The sequence below is a fragment of the Chrysochloris asiatica genome, unplaced genomic scaffold (assembly GCF_000296735.1).
Source record: "Chrysochloris asiatica unplaced genomic scaffold, ChrAsi1.0 scaffold00160, whole genome shotgun sequence".
Lineage (NCBI taxonomy): Eukaryota > Metazoa > Chordata > Mammalia > Afrosoricida > Chrysochloridae > Chrysochloris > Chrysochloris asiatica.
The window spans coordinates 608,640-623,805 of NW_006408678.1; the positions used below are offsets into that span (position 1 = coordinate 608,640).

Here is a 15,166-nt window from a genome sequence, read left to right on the forward strand (position 1 = left end):
CCGATGATTTCCGCATTCCATTGGGTCACCTCTCTTTGGAATGGGCACAAACATTGATCTCTTCCAATCAGTCGGCCAGACAGTTGTCTTTCAATTTGATAGTACCCTTCAATACACAGTATTTTTTTATTCTGATGAAGTACAATTTATCAATTTTTTTCTTTTGCTACATACACTTTTGGTGTCACACCTAAAAAAACCAAAAAAAAAAAAACCCTGTGATCTTCTGACGCAGATTTGTTTATTCTTTTGTCCGTCCATGGTACTTTCAATATTCTTCTCCAACAACATAACTCAAATACATCAATTCTTCTACGATCTTCTTTATTCATTGTCCAAATTTCACATGCATATGAGATGATTGAAAATACCATGGTTTCGATCAGACACAATTTAGTTCGCAAACTGATATCTTCACTCTTGCACACTAAAGAGGTCTTTTGCAGCAGATTTGCCTAATGCAATACATCATTTGATAACTTGACTGCTGCTTACATGGATGTTGATTGTGGATGCATGCAAGATGCAGTCTTTGGCAACTTCAATCTTTTCTCCATTTATCTTGATGTTATTTATTGCACCAATGGTGAGGATTTTTGTTTTCTTTATATTGAGGTGCAACCCATATTGAAGGCTGTATAGTCTTTGATTTTCACAAGTGTTTTAAGTCCTCTTCACTTCCAGCAAGCAAGGTTGTATCATCTGCATATCACAGGTTGTTAATGAGTCTTCCTCCAATCCTTCCTCTACACTCTTCTTCATATAATCCAGTTTCTCAGGTTATTTGCTCAGCATAGAGATTGAATGTATATGGTGAAAGAAAACAGCCCTGGTGCACACCTTTCCTGATTTTAAACCATTCAGTGCTCCCTTGTTCCCTTGTTCTGTTAGAACAAATGCCTCTCGTTCTATGGATACAATATGTTCATTGGTCTGTGTTCCTCATGGACACAAGCAAGTGTTCTGGAATACCTGCTCTTCAAAATAGTTTGTCATGGGCCACACAGTCAAAAGCCTTTGCATGGTCAATAAAGCACAAGTAAATGTATTTCTGGTATTCTCTGTTTTCATCCAAGATCCATTTTATATCAGCAATTATATTCCTAGTTCCACATCGTCTTCTGAATCTGACTTGATTTTCTTGCAGTTCCCTGTCAATGTTCTGTTGCATTCCATTGGGTCACCACTCTTTGGAATGGGCACAAATATGGATCTGTTCCACTCTGCTGGCCAGATAGCTGTCTTCCAAATTTCTTGGCAGAGATGAGTGAGTGCCTCCAGTGTTGCATCAATGTGTTGAAAGGTTTTCATTTGTATTCTGTCAGTTCCTGGAGCTCTGGTTTTCACCAATGCTTCCAGTGCAGCCTGGACTTCTTCCTTCAGTAACACCAGTTCTTCATATACTACCTCTTGAAAGGGTTGAACACCACCCGTTTCTTTTTGGCACAGTGACTCTGTGTATTCCTTTCATTCGCTTTTCATGCTTTCTGAATCATTCAATATTTTGCTCATATTGTTTTTCTGTTCTCTTATTTATTAGGGAGTATTTCATGGAAAAATAAGTTCCTGGTGTGAAATAAGGCAAGGTATCCCCTTGTTATTTTGTTTTCTTTTAAAAACATTGCTAATTTCTCTCTATGAAATTATTTTTCAAGGTCAACAGTTCAAACCTACCAGCTGCTCCTCAGAAACCCTATGTAGGGTAGCTATGAGTCAGAACTGACTCCACAGTGCTTAACAACAACTGTACCTGCTCACAAATATTGTCTCAGTCTTAATTTTCACGATAACTATAAGAAGCAAGTATTAGTATCTCCACTTTCTGATCAAAAACAAACTGAGGCTCATTGAAGTAACTTATGCTCAATTGCTAGCCAATGGTAAAGAATACAATTAAGACAAAAGAAATATGTGGAAATGGGGAGGAACTTAAAGGGAGAAAACTTTAATTGGCACCAGTATACAAGGAAACCTATTTACAAAGGTATTTTTAAGGATTCAAATGCTCCTAGGTAGGGCAAATGTTTAAAATGTTGGGCAAATAGTTCAAGAGGTTAGAAGTTCCAGTTTACCTGAAACTGAAAGGCACCTGAAAAGACAAGCACGGTAATCTACTTTCAAAAAATGACCCATTGAGAATTCAATGGGGCACAGTTTTACTCTGACACACCTGGGGTTCACCAGGACTTAGAGCGGTCCCCAATGATTATGTCTCATCGACGCTTCCACTAGATTATGTGAGGGTGTTTCCATTTACTGGAAAATTTTTTATTTATCTTTCACCTTTGTAAGGAAGAAAACCCAAACTCTTTATTAATTCCAGAGTGGGATATTTAAATCATCACACATCCTACCGCCTCCTCTCAGAGACCCAGCTGAGCACTCTGTGGTCCAAATCTACAGATGCTTGTCTCTTCTGGAGAGAAGGAACTAGAATCCCATTGGTGTAACTTCTCTGCCTGCATTCATAAATATGCTTCTTTATTACCAAATAGATAAGCACAGACACACATTGAAATTATTAATATGATCTTCTCAGGTTTCAAAGGAAATCAATGAAATGACAGTCAATATGCCATATCAGTGTTTCATAAATGGACAGTTCACAGATGCTGATGATGGGAAGACATATGACACTATCAACCCAACAGACGGATCGGTGAGTAATTATTTAATATGTGCAGCGGCCACTGGTCATGAGATCTTCCTTTGTACAGTTGTAAAATGGGCAGTCTTAAGCAGCTGCTTCCCTTGAGCACCCTGCCTCCAAGCACTTAATGGAAATGTGCTTCCTGCATTTCTTTCAACCATTCATTTCTGGCATTGCTGCTGTTCATTGTAAAAAGCTGTATTGTGTTATCGAAAATCTGTGAAAAACAGATAGCTCTAGAAAATGAGACACACCTTCACATAGAGATAGTTATAATGTCCAGAGAGTCTGCTCTATAGAAATTTGCAACCACCACCAGGTACTAAAAGAAACAGGTATCGTTTTCCTGAATGTATCTTTCCTTAGTGGAATGTAACATGAGAAGTATCAAATTTCACATTCGTAATGCCCATGATAAAATCATTGGCTTTTCTGTACTCTATGTATTAATTTTCTGGCTGTACAATTTTGGGTTATATACTTTTTCTATGAATATAGCAATAATTCCAGGAAAGGTACCATATAATCTCTTATATAACTAGTGTTTGCTTATCTTGAAACAGACAATATGCAAAGTATCTTATGCTTCTTTGGCGGATGTTGACAAAGCAGTAGCAGCAGCAAAAGATGCTTTTGAAAATGGTGAATGGGGACGAATGAATGCAAGAGAAAGAGGAAGACTGATGTACAGGTATGTTGTTTGTTGGGGCTTGGGGGGTAGACAAGTCTTACCTCTGAATATTGGCTAACATTTCCAAGACTTTTGAGATTTCTTCAAAATATTCTAATATTTTCCTATTATAATTATGTCTTGTTACTTGTATCACATAAAATCCCACGTATGTGAGATCCTACAATAATGCATGTAGCATTATTACTTATATCAATCAGGGACTGCAAAAAAATATGGCATTAACTGTCCCTCCCACAGCACTGTCTACTCCGTTGATATTCACTGCAATGATCACATAGAACTCAAGACACCATGCTTATGGTTATTGGGTTTATTATAATTCAGGGTCAGGAATGTTCAAGGTAAAGTTCTTTCTGTCCAGGCAGGCTCTCCTGTGCCGTGCCCACAGGCAGGCCTCTCTCTGGTCCTCTACCCTGTTCTGGCAATGATACTAAACTCTTTTAGTGCTGCTAAGAAATGCCTACACCTCAGCCTGAAGGCACTCAGCTCTAGCTCCATGAGTCAGGAAGCCTTGATCCTCCAATTAAGTGCCTGGAGGCTCCCACTCTGCAAGCAAGCCACGTCCTGTCCAAAGTCACTCAGCTTTACTGGCTCCGTGGGCTAGGAAGCCCACTCCTCTAATGTCACAACTTTCTGTCTCTGGGTTGAGGAAGTTCAGTGCCAGGGCCTCAGGGGCATGTGCCACTTGGGATTCTTTTCTTTGATGATAGTGAGACCCCACTGTCTTGCTTCTGAGATGGCCCATTTTATACCCAGCAGGGTGACAAAATTGACCAATCACAATTAGTCCTGTTAACCATCACTGCCAACTGAATTATACAATCCATCAGCATCTTCCCCCCACCGTTTCTTACTCAGATTCAGCAGGATAAAGTGATTTGGTGGGAGTTTACAAAGACTATAGTTAGAACAGACATTAAAGAATTCACTGCATTGTAGAGTCCCTGTAGGAAAAGAAGTTTACTGAAGGCACTATTTACAACGATGTGGGCGCAGTCAAGGAAAGCCAACAAGGGATAATGAAGTACTCCATGGAGAACTGGAAGTTGCTACCATGCCAAGGTCTAAAGAGAAAAAGAGGGAGCTGTGACTAGAAGCTGGCAAGATCTTTACCTGTAGCAGAGGCCCACACTACAGTGATTGCTGGTAGAGGAACACAACAGCTTTAAAGTACACCCCACCAGTGAAAAAGTCTGGGAAATGTATATCCCCACTTGCTCCTCTGACTCACTTGTCTCTTGCAAGTGCCTCTCATTGGCCAAACCCAGTCACAGAGCAAGGGTGTCATTCATAAAGGTCATCTCTTAAGTCACAGAGGAGGTGGAGAGTGGACATGGATGAAGCAGCCAATGAAGGCTACCCAATCCCCTGTTGTTTACCAAGACAGGCTTTAAATCTCCCTGATGGGTCGTGAGTTGGAGCAAGGAGGTACACCACTAAGGCCTGGGGAGAAACTTATCCATCAGCAACTGGATGTATTAAGAGTCGTAGTTGTTAAGAGCTGGCAAGTTGGTTGTGACACATAATGACACTATACAGGGTTTCTGAGGAGCGGCTGGTGGGTTTGAACCACCACCTTGAAGTTCAAATTGACCTTGAGGTCCAGTGCTTATCCTCCAGGACTTACCATAAATTCAGGTTCTGCTTACCTAAACCAACCACAAGGACGGTTTGAATTGCAAGGTTGGCAGTTCAAATCCACCAGCCATTCCTCAGAAACCCTATATAGGGTTTCAACAATAACAATAAAGCCAAATATCATGCAAAAGATGGTCTTAAAGCAGGAGCTGGCAAAAGCACCAGGGAGGGAGATTTTGGATCCTTTTCTAGAATAGTCCACTACAGGAAGGAAGAGAAAAACTAAAGGAGGAGGTGAACACAAAAGATGAATTTTTATTTTTTCAGGGTCACAAGCCATACAGTCCTACATTTATCCTCCCACAGAGACAGAACACCAAACAGAAATCTGGTGTGGCATTTGTGATTTGTTGTTGTTGTTAGGTGCCATCGGGTTGGCACCAACTCATAGTGACCTTATGCACAGCAAAACGAAACAATGCCCGATCCTGGACCAACCTCACTATTGTTGCCACACTTGAGTCCATGGATGCTGCCACCTGGCCAATCCATCTCGTTGGGGGTCTTCCTCTTTTTCTCTGACCCTCCATCTTACCAAACATGATATCCTTCTCCAGTGACTGCTCCTGCCTGACAATATGTCCAAAGTATGAGAGACGAAGTTTGGCCATCTTGGCCTCTAAGGAGCACTCTGGCTGCACTTCTTCCAAAACAGCTCTATTGGTTCTTTTAGCAGCCCATGGACCTTTTAGTATTCTCCTCCAGCACATAATTCAAAGGCATCAGTTCTTCTATGGTCTTCCTTATTCACTGTCCAGCTTTTGCATGCATATGAGGTTATTGAAAATACCATGATTTGGGTCAGGTGCACCTTAGTCCTCAAGCTCACATCTTTGCTCTTCAACACTTTAAAAAATTCCTGTGCAGCTGATTTGCCTAATGCAATATGTTGCCTGATCTCTTGACTGCTACTTGTGAGTGTTGATAGTTAATCCAAGAAGAATGAAGTCCTTGACAACTTCAATCTTTTCTCCGTTGATAAGAATGTTGTTTATTGGTCCAGTGGTGAGGATTTTTATTTTCTTTACATTGAAATGCAATCCATACCGAAGGCTGTGCTCTTTGATCTTCATCAGTAACTGATGTGATTTAGTCCATAGCATTCCATTGTGCACTTTTCAGTTAAGGAGCCCTGACAGGGTAGGAGATTACAAGCTGAGCTGCTAACCACAAGGTCAGTAGTCTGAGTCTACCAGTTTTTCCACAGGAGAAAGATGAGGCTTTTTACACCTGTAAGGATTTATAATCTTGGTAACCCTATGCAGGGTCACTATGAATCAGAACCGACTCAATGGCACACCCCCGGCGCCACTCTTCAATTAGTGGACCAAGCAGAAAGTCTTAAGTGTTGATGGGTTCAAATGAATTTCTTTAACATATCCATCTATACGACAGCATTCGTGGAACTGGCATTCCCACTGACTTTTGGGTTGCTATGGTTACAGCTGCTTTGTTTCTAATACATTTGAGTAAGAAGGCAAGCTCTACATGCTCTCGGCATCTTCTAGTTCTCCTTTGTAACCTTTGAAACAAAGTATTCATGACATTATTTGTTGAATGCCTGTCTTCACGACTGGACTATCATTTCCATAAGGTCAGCCTCCTGGTCCACTCTGAATATTGTGCTTTTTGAATAATGTTTTACATTATCTGGATTTCTTTCCCTGGCCTTACAGACTTGCAGACCTATTGGAAGACAACCAAGAGGAACTGGCCACCATTGAAGCCCTCGATTCAGGCGCTGTCTATACCTTGGCTCTGAAGACTCACATTGGAATGTCTGTGCAAACATTCAGATATTTTGCTGGCTGGTGTGACAAAATTCAAGTAAGCACAGATGTTGTCTCCGTACAGATCGTTCCAAAAGGAAAAGGGACACATATTTATTAGTTTGTACACTGTGTCAGAGGCACTTCTTATATAGGTTTCCTCATCTTGTCCCCCATTAACAACCATGGGAAGTCACTCTGTTTACAACAAACAGAGACTTGAAGATAATGAATCATTTGCCTATGTTTACATAGCAAGTAAATCATACAGATAGCATTTGAAATGAACATTTCTCATTTTCTGAATCTAAGGCTTAATGATATTATTTGTGCTTTACTATAATATCTCCTGAGGTTATGTTAATAATAGTCTTAGAGCGCTGTGGGATAAAGCACTGGACCACAAGGTTGGTTTGAACCACAAGGTCAGAGGTTCAAACTCACCAGCTGCTCCTTGGAAACCCTATATAGGCTTGCTATGAGTCAGAACCAAGTGGATGGCATGTCGGGGATCTACCTTGACAGGGAAGTTTGGTTCACGAAGTAGGGAGATCTGGCGGTGAAAGAAATAGAGAAAGAATATACACAAAGATGCAACGAGAGAAAAAAGGAGACACTCCGAGACCAGAGTGGATGCAAAACTGGCAGGTAGACCCTGCATTGCAGGCAGCATGGCACTGCAGGCAGTAAATGCATGCAGCATTCAATCTGCATTTGTCTTTTCTTTTTTCAGGGAGGGATTTTGCACAAAGGAAGAAGGTGATTTTTCAGATAAGACAGGGTACAGAAATGAAATGTGATTAATCATTCAAAACAGGACACAATGATTTACAGGAACAAATTCTAAAATACACATCGCAGATTGTCTTAATAATTTAACATACTTAATTTTCCAAAAACTCAAGCAAACTGTTATAAATTACTTTTTAGGCTTAAATCACCTAAGGCAGTGAGGTTTCTCAAGGCTAATTAACATACCTATAGCACTTAATCCCTAATGGGTAAAGGTGAAAAGGATTTAAAAGGTCTGAAGGGAGTCAAGGTGTTTCAGCTACCTGGCTTAAGCTTTCAGGAGGAAGAAGAACATCTAGGTTAATCGGTTTACACCTGGGGACAGTTTGACGGGGATGCCACTATTATTCTTTAAACAATACTCCCGGAAGTTACCAATCTACCTTAAGTGAATACCTGGGGCAGTTTCTCTCTCAAGCCTCCCTGCATAATCCCAGCAAACCTGCTTTTGGAACTTTTACTGCCTCGGCTTTAGAAGAGGTTTTGGTTTTAATATTGTACATGGATGTCAAGAGCTCATGTATTAAGTTAATATCAAACATAACTGAATAACTTGATAAAGAACAGTTTTGACATGCTTGCCAGGTGGCCAGAGCTTGTTCCTCAGAGAGGTTTGTTCCTAGGACCTTACACACTGCCAACACAGTGGAGACATTAAGAGAGGCACATAAGAAACCATTTTCTCAGAAGCTACAATTACTGGAGTTAGAAGCATAGAATGAATAATAAGATCAAAGAAAATTATACAGAGGTAGCCCACCAGTGAGTTTGCAAAAACCAATGAACCTGGGATGTCAGGAGGTCACTTCTTTTGGTCCTCAGGGTCCCTGGCCCACAGTCTGAGGAGGGCCTTCGTATTGGATTTTTGTCCGTGACACAAGGCCTCAGCATCTCAGTGCTTGCGGTCACCAACAACGGCACTTAATAACAACAATGTCATGTAAGGAGTCCTGGTGTGGCGCTGTAGGACAATGTACTGGATTGAAAGTTTGATGGTTCAAACCCATTATTTGCTCCTCCAAAACCCTAGACAGGATCACTATGAGTTGGAACTGACTCACGGCAATTAACAACCACAATAATGTCATGTAAAGGAGCCCTGGCAGACTAGTGGGTTACGAGTTGTGCTACTAACCGCAAGGTCAGCAGTTCAAATCGACCAGCCATTCTGCAAGAGGAAAATGAGGCTTTCTGCTCCCATGAAGATTTCCAGCTTCAGAACCCTACAGCGGATCGCTTTGAGTCCAAACCAACTCCACCACTGTCACTGTTACATGGGGATTACAAACTCCAATGCTTATAGAGGCCAGAGAGCTAATGCAGGCGGATGAAGCAGGCTGGGTTTCAGGACACTTTTCATAAAGATACAGACACAAGAAATGCTTTATTTCCCATTTTACAATAAAAGCATATGTAGTGATAAATAGCAACAACATTTGACTTCAGCAATGGGGTGCAAAGCAGAAAGATAGGGCATGCTGAATGCATGCTGCTCAGAGACTCATAACTGCTGCAGTCGCAGTCATGCTGAATGCATGCTGCTCAGAGACTCACGGTAACTACAGCAGCACCAACCATCACAGCCACATTCCTAGCAGAAAAGAGGAAGGCTAGGAGAGACAGAAAGGTCAAAGGATTTAAAGGTGCATTCCCACCCTCTCAGTGCTTTGAGCTTACAGCTCCCATTGGACACCTCTACCTGCTTGGGAGGATGGGAAACAGTACAGGGAATCCCCAGGTTAACAACGAGCTTCATTCTTAACTGTGTCTTTAAGAATCTGTAATCAGAATGGGTGCAGGTGTAGTCAGAAAGGAAAGCCTCGCAGCCGGAAAGTGATTTACAAACTGTACATGCCACAAGTGAAAAGGATTGTGATGAAGAATTTGTTGCTAGTAAGGTTTGGCTCAGTTGTTTCAAAGTGAGGGCAAATTTACAGAACATTAAAGGGAGTACATTGGACACTGCCATCAGGGACTGCCTGTATTTTATCTGGGCACAGTCCTGTCACCAACACTCATACTGAATCAGGGAGACCTGGTGTCTGTTTCTAAGGGCCACTAACAAAGTACCACAGAATGGGTGGCTTTAAAGAACAGAAATGTCCTTTCTCATGGTTCTGAAGGCTAGAAGGCCAAATCAGGATCTCAGCCAAGTCGACCTCTTATAGGGGCTTTTAGGAAAGGAACTGTTCCATGCCTCTCTCCTAGTTCCTGGTAGCTACTGGCAATCTCAGCGTCCTGGTGTGGCACTGTGGAATAAGCACTGGACTGCTAAACACAAAGTTGGAGGCTCAAACCCACCAGCTGTTCCTCGGAAATCCTATACAGGGTCACTATGAGTCAGAACCACCTCAATGACCCTTAACAACACTGTGGCAATCCTTGGCATTCTTTGGTTTGTAGATAGTACCTTTGTGTGATTTTCTTTCTGTCCTCTTTTATAAGACATCACTCAGAAGAGATTAGGATTAGAACCATCCTACTCCAGTAGAGTACGCCGTGGTGGCACAGGGGGTTAAGCATAGGGCTGTTAACCAGAAGGTTGTCTTTGCAGGGGAAAGAGGTGACAGTCTGCGTCCATAAAATTGAACAGCCTGGGAAACTTTATGGGGCAGTTCTACTCTGTCCTACAGGATCGCCAGGAGTTGGAATCCATGTGATGGTAGTGGGTCTGCTCCAGGATGAATTGTGAACTGAACTGATAATCTCAGCAAAGAAAAAGGTCATCTGATCAGTGCAGGAGTTAGGACTAGATCTTTGTGGAGGAGACAATTCAACCTATAATACCTGGATTCAAGTCTAAGCTTTGCCACTATTTCCCCCTTTTGAGCTTACTTTCCTCATCTGCAGAATGGTCACAATAATACATACCTTGTAAATTATGTTACAAGGATTTGAAATGTGTTTTTATAATATTACAAGATTAGAGAAGTCTGCAATATGTCTTGCACATATGAGGGACTTCAAAAAGTTCATGGAAAATGGGATGTAAAGATAATAAATTTTTCCACAGACTTTTTGAAGCCCCCTTGTATATGTGCATTTTGCTATTGTTTAGCCACAAAATCATGCATATATAAATATTTTAGTAATGTTGGTGCAAGTTCATTCCTTATTCTCAATTATGAAACCCAAATAGCTCTGAAAACTAAAAACTTACTTGTTTAATTGATTCAACCTCATTGGGTGCCCAGACCTGCACTATTGACTCTATTTATAATGTTTATTTTTATCACCGAGAATGAAGAATTCATGTTTTCCTGAATATGTTTGATTATAAGGGGCTGCCCCAGGCCCTATGGGGTATATATAATATAACATAAATATAAGGTTTATGTAGTGTTTCTCAAATCCATGAAATTCTGAATTCCAAACCCCCTGTGGCCCAGGGTTTCAGATAACAGTGTCACTTAGTGATACAGATATTAGTAATAGGCCGAAACCAAGCCCATTGCCATTGCGTCAATTCAGAGTCACAGTGACCTCTATAGGACAGAGGAGAGCTGCCCCATAAGGTTTTCAGCACTTAACCACGGTACCACCAGGACAAGACTCCTTTGATCGGTAGTTGTTTTTGTGTTGTGAAGTGCCGTTGAGCTGGTTCCAACTCATAGCGACCCTGTGTAGGGTTTCTGAGGTGAGCTTGAACCGCCGGCCATACAGTTCAAATCAACCTTGCAGTCCAGCGCATTAACCCACAGTGCCACAGCAATCATAGCGATGCTATTTTATATGGCAAAGCAAACCAATTGCTTCAGGTGAAGATTATCTTGATGGATTCAGTTTGGATACATATATCAGAAAACTCAAATAGATTTCTTTTTCTCTCACTTTCAAGGAGTTTAAAGGCAGACAGTTGGGGATAGTATATGAGATGCCTTCTCTATTTGCTCTGCCATCCTTAATAGCACATGACCTCTACCTTCAAGTTTATCTCATGGTCTCATGATAGCCATTGCAGTGCCAGCCATCACAATCATATCCCCAGCAGGAAGAAGGAAGCCGAAGAAGGAGAAGTGTAAAAGACCACGCTTTCTAGCCGAATCAGCCTGCTTTAAAGTCCCCTGCCCAGGCCTTGTACTTACATCTTTCCATTGGCCAACCTTTATCTCCTAGAGACCCCGGGGAATGTGGTATTTTATCTGAGCACCTTGCTGCCCCCAATATTAGTATATTGTTGTTGTTAAGTGCCATCAAATCAGTTCCAACTCATAGCAACCCTGTATATAGTTTCCAAGGAGCAGTTGGTGGGTTTGAACCACTGATGTTGCAGTTCAAACTGACCTTGCAGTCCAGTGCATTAAACCACAGTGCCATCCAGGACTCCAATATTGGTATAGGGGTTCTATTACAACGGACAAAAGAGAGAATGGATAGTGGGCAGGTAATTAACATAGTCTGTCATGCCAAAAAAATAGAAATGAAAGGTGATTAAATTAGAATTATGTTCATTCGCCTAGGTTTCACGGTTCTTTCTAGAAAGAAATTGTTCCTCTTTGGTGCAGATGTTTTGTATAGCCTCCCTGGTGACTCAATAGTTAAAGAGCTAGGCTGCTAACCTAAAGGCCATAAGTTCAAACCCATTAGTTGCTCTGTGGAAGGATGATGTGTGACAGTCGGCTTCTGTAAGGAATTACAGCCTTAGGAACCCTGTGGGTCACTAGGAGTCAGCAGTGAGTTATCTATTTCTTATCAAAAGGAAACTGTCATTTCATGTCAGCTAAGGGAAAACAATAGAGGAGAACAGTAAATGGATTCTTTCTTTGAGAAACAAATTTAAATTCATAAAATAAGTATCAACCTTTCTTACGCTTTAGGGCTCTACAATTCCAATTAACCAAGCCCGTCCAAATCGCAATCTGACCTTCACCAAGAAGGAACCACTCGGGTAAGACAACAGGAGCCACTCTGAGTGACTTGTATGTGTTGTGTATGTTTGAGACACCTGAGGATGTCACATTTGTCCCTCCGCAGTGTCTGTGCCATTATCATCCCCTGGAATTACCCGCTGATGATGCTGGCGTGGAAAAGTGCAGCGTGTTTGGCAGCAGGCAATACCTTAGTGCTCAAACCAGCACAGGTAAACCACTGAGGGGCCCCTACTCACCCTGCATTCTCAGAAACACAGACATGCATTTACAAATACTGTGTCTATACGCAAAAATGAGATTGTATTCCCATTTTATATATCATAGACATCCTTTCGGATTAGCAAATATTCAAAATAATAATAATAATAGCTGCCTACTACATTGTACTTAACAACAATAGCAACAACATTGTATTGATATTCCAGATATTGAAACTTCCAAGACAATGAAAGCAAGCACAGTTTACTTCAGTGGAATATAATTTAATTTCTTCAGACTAATTCAATTCTTGCAAAATGTCAAATGTTCAACAACCAGGGAATGACTTAGAGTACATAGAAGACATCGAAAGAGAATGGACTACACAAATTTTAATTATCAACAATATTATGGAATATGGGAGGGAAGAGGATGATGCAAAAGAATTTGTATAATTAGGGCAACAATCTGAAATTGCATGCATGTGGATAACAAGGATATGACTTAAAAAACAGTTCAGGTGGTGAGGTTCATTGCCACTGAGTTGATTCTAACTCACACTGACTCCATGTATTCAGGTGCTAGACTTCTCAAAACAAAATCTTCTACTCATATAGTAGCTTTTCAATTAAAAAAAATATGGTAGTCAATGTAACACTGTGTGAACATTTACTATGTACAGCACACACTGGTCAGTATCCTGATGCATTAAAAAAACAAAACAAGGTCTTTGAGGACTTGAAAAGAATACAACTTTGGTCAGACATCACAGCCTTTTCTTGATTTACTCATTTAAAAACAATTTCATTTCAAACACAAGTAGTACATTGAAGTTTTTCAAAATTCTAAAGGTATGAAGAGGTTGTTGTTTTAGGTGCCATCGAGTCGGTACCGACTCATAACGACCTTATGCACAGCAGAACGAAACACTGCCCAATCCTGGGCCAACCTCACTATTGTTGCCACGCTTGAGTCCATTGATGCTTCCACTTGGCCAATCCATCTCACTGGGAGTCTTCCTCTTTTTCCCTGACCCTCCACCTTACCAAACATGATATCCTTCTCCAGTGACTGGTCGCTCCTGACAATATGTACGAAGTATGAGAGACGAAGTTTGGCCATCTGGCCTCTAAGGAGCACTCTGGCTGCACTTCTTCTAACACAGATCTGTTGGTTTTTTAGGCAACCCATGGCACTTTCTATATTCTCCTCCAACACCATAACTCAAATGCGTCAATTCTTCTACGGTCTTCTTTATTTACTGTCCAGCTTTCACATGCATAAGATGTTATTGAAAATACCATGGTTTGGGTCAGGTGCACCTTACTCCTCAAGCTGACATTTTTGCTCTTAAACATGCTAGAAATGTCTTGTGCAGCTGATTTGCCTAATACAATAAGTCGTTTGATTTCTTGACTGCTGCTTCCATGAGTGTTGATAGTTGATCCAAGAAGAACAAAGTTCTTGACAACTTCAATCTTTTCTCTTTTGACAAGAATGTTGTTTACTGGTCCAGTGGGGAGGATTTTTGTTTTCTTTACATTGAGATGTAATCCATACCGAAGGCTGTGCTCTTTGATCTTCATCAGTAAATGTTTTAAGTCCTCTTTCACTTTCAGTAAGCAAGGTTGCACCTGCATATCACAGATTGTTAATGAGTCTTCCTCCAATCCTGATACCATGTTTTTCTTCATAGAACCCAGCTTCTCAGATTATTTGCTCAGCATACAGGTTGAATATAATTATAGTGAAAGAATACAACCTTGTCACACACCTTTCTTAATTTTAACCCACTCAGTGTTCCCATGTTCTGTTCAAACAACTGCCTCTTGGTCCATGTACAGATTCCTCATGAGCACAATTAAGTGTTCCGGAATACTCATACTTTGCAATGTTGTCCATAGCTTGTCATGATCCACACAATCAAAAGCCTTTGTGTAGTCAATAAAGCACAGGTAAACATCTTTCTGATATTCTGTGCTTTCAGCCAAGATCCATCGGACATCAGCAATGATATCCCTCATTCAACGGCCTCTTCTGAATCCAGCCTGAACCTCTCGAAGTTCTCTGTCAATGTATGATTGTGCCGTTTCTGTATTACCTTTAGCAAAACTTTACTCGCATGGGATATCAAAGAGACTATCTGATGATTTCCGCATTCTGTTGGGTCACCTCTCTTTGGGATGGGCACAAATATTGATCTCTTCCAATCAATTGGCCAGATAGTTGTCTTCCAAATTTCTTGGCATAGGTGAGTGAGTGACTCCTGTGCTGCATCACTTTCTTGAATGATTTCAATGTTTATTCCATCAATTCCTGGTGCCTTGTTCTTTGCCAATTCCTTCAATGCACCTTGGACTTCCTCCTTCAGTATCACTGACTCTTGTTCATATGCTACCTCTTGAAACATTTTAACATAAACCATTTCCTTTTGGTACAGTGACTCTGTGTATTCCTTCCATCTTCTCTTGATGCTTTCTGCATCATTCAATAATTTGCCCAGAGAATCTTTCAATAATGAAAGTTGAGGCTTGAATTTTTTCCTTCAGTTCCC

The 15,166-nt window shown here is 41.0% G+C and overlaps 1 protein-coding gene across 2 annotated transcripts in view; it reads left to right on the forward strand.

The window, feature by feature from the left end:
- ALDH1L2 (aldehyde dehydrogenase 1 family, member L2) overlaps positions 1-15,166 on the forward strand; it is an 86,562-nt gene that overhangs the window by 53,049 nt on the left and 18,347 nt on the right. For both annotated transcript variants that reach the window (XM_006871075.1, XM_006871076.1), the window contains 5 exons: positions 2,540-2,659; positions 3,214-3,341; positions 6,659-6,809; positions 12,361-12,431; positions 12,518-12,623. In XM_006871075.1, coding sequence (XP_006871137.1) covers positions 2,540-2,659; positions 3,214-3,341; positions 6,659-6,809; positions 12,361-12,431; positions 12,518-12,623 — 576 coding nt within the window. The remainder of the gene's footprint in view (positions 1-2,539; positions 2,660-3,213; positions 3,342-6,658; positions 6,810-12,360; positions 12,432-12,517; positions 12,624-15,166) is intronic.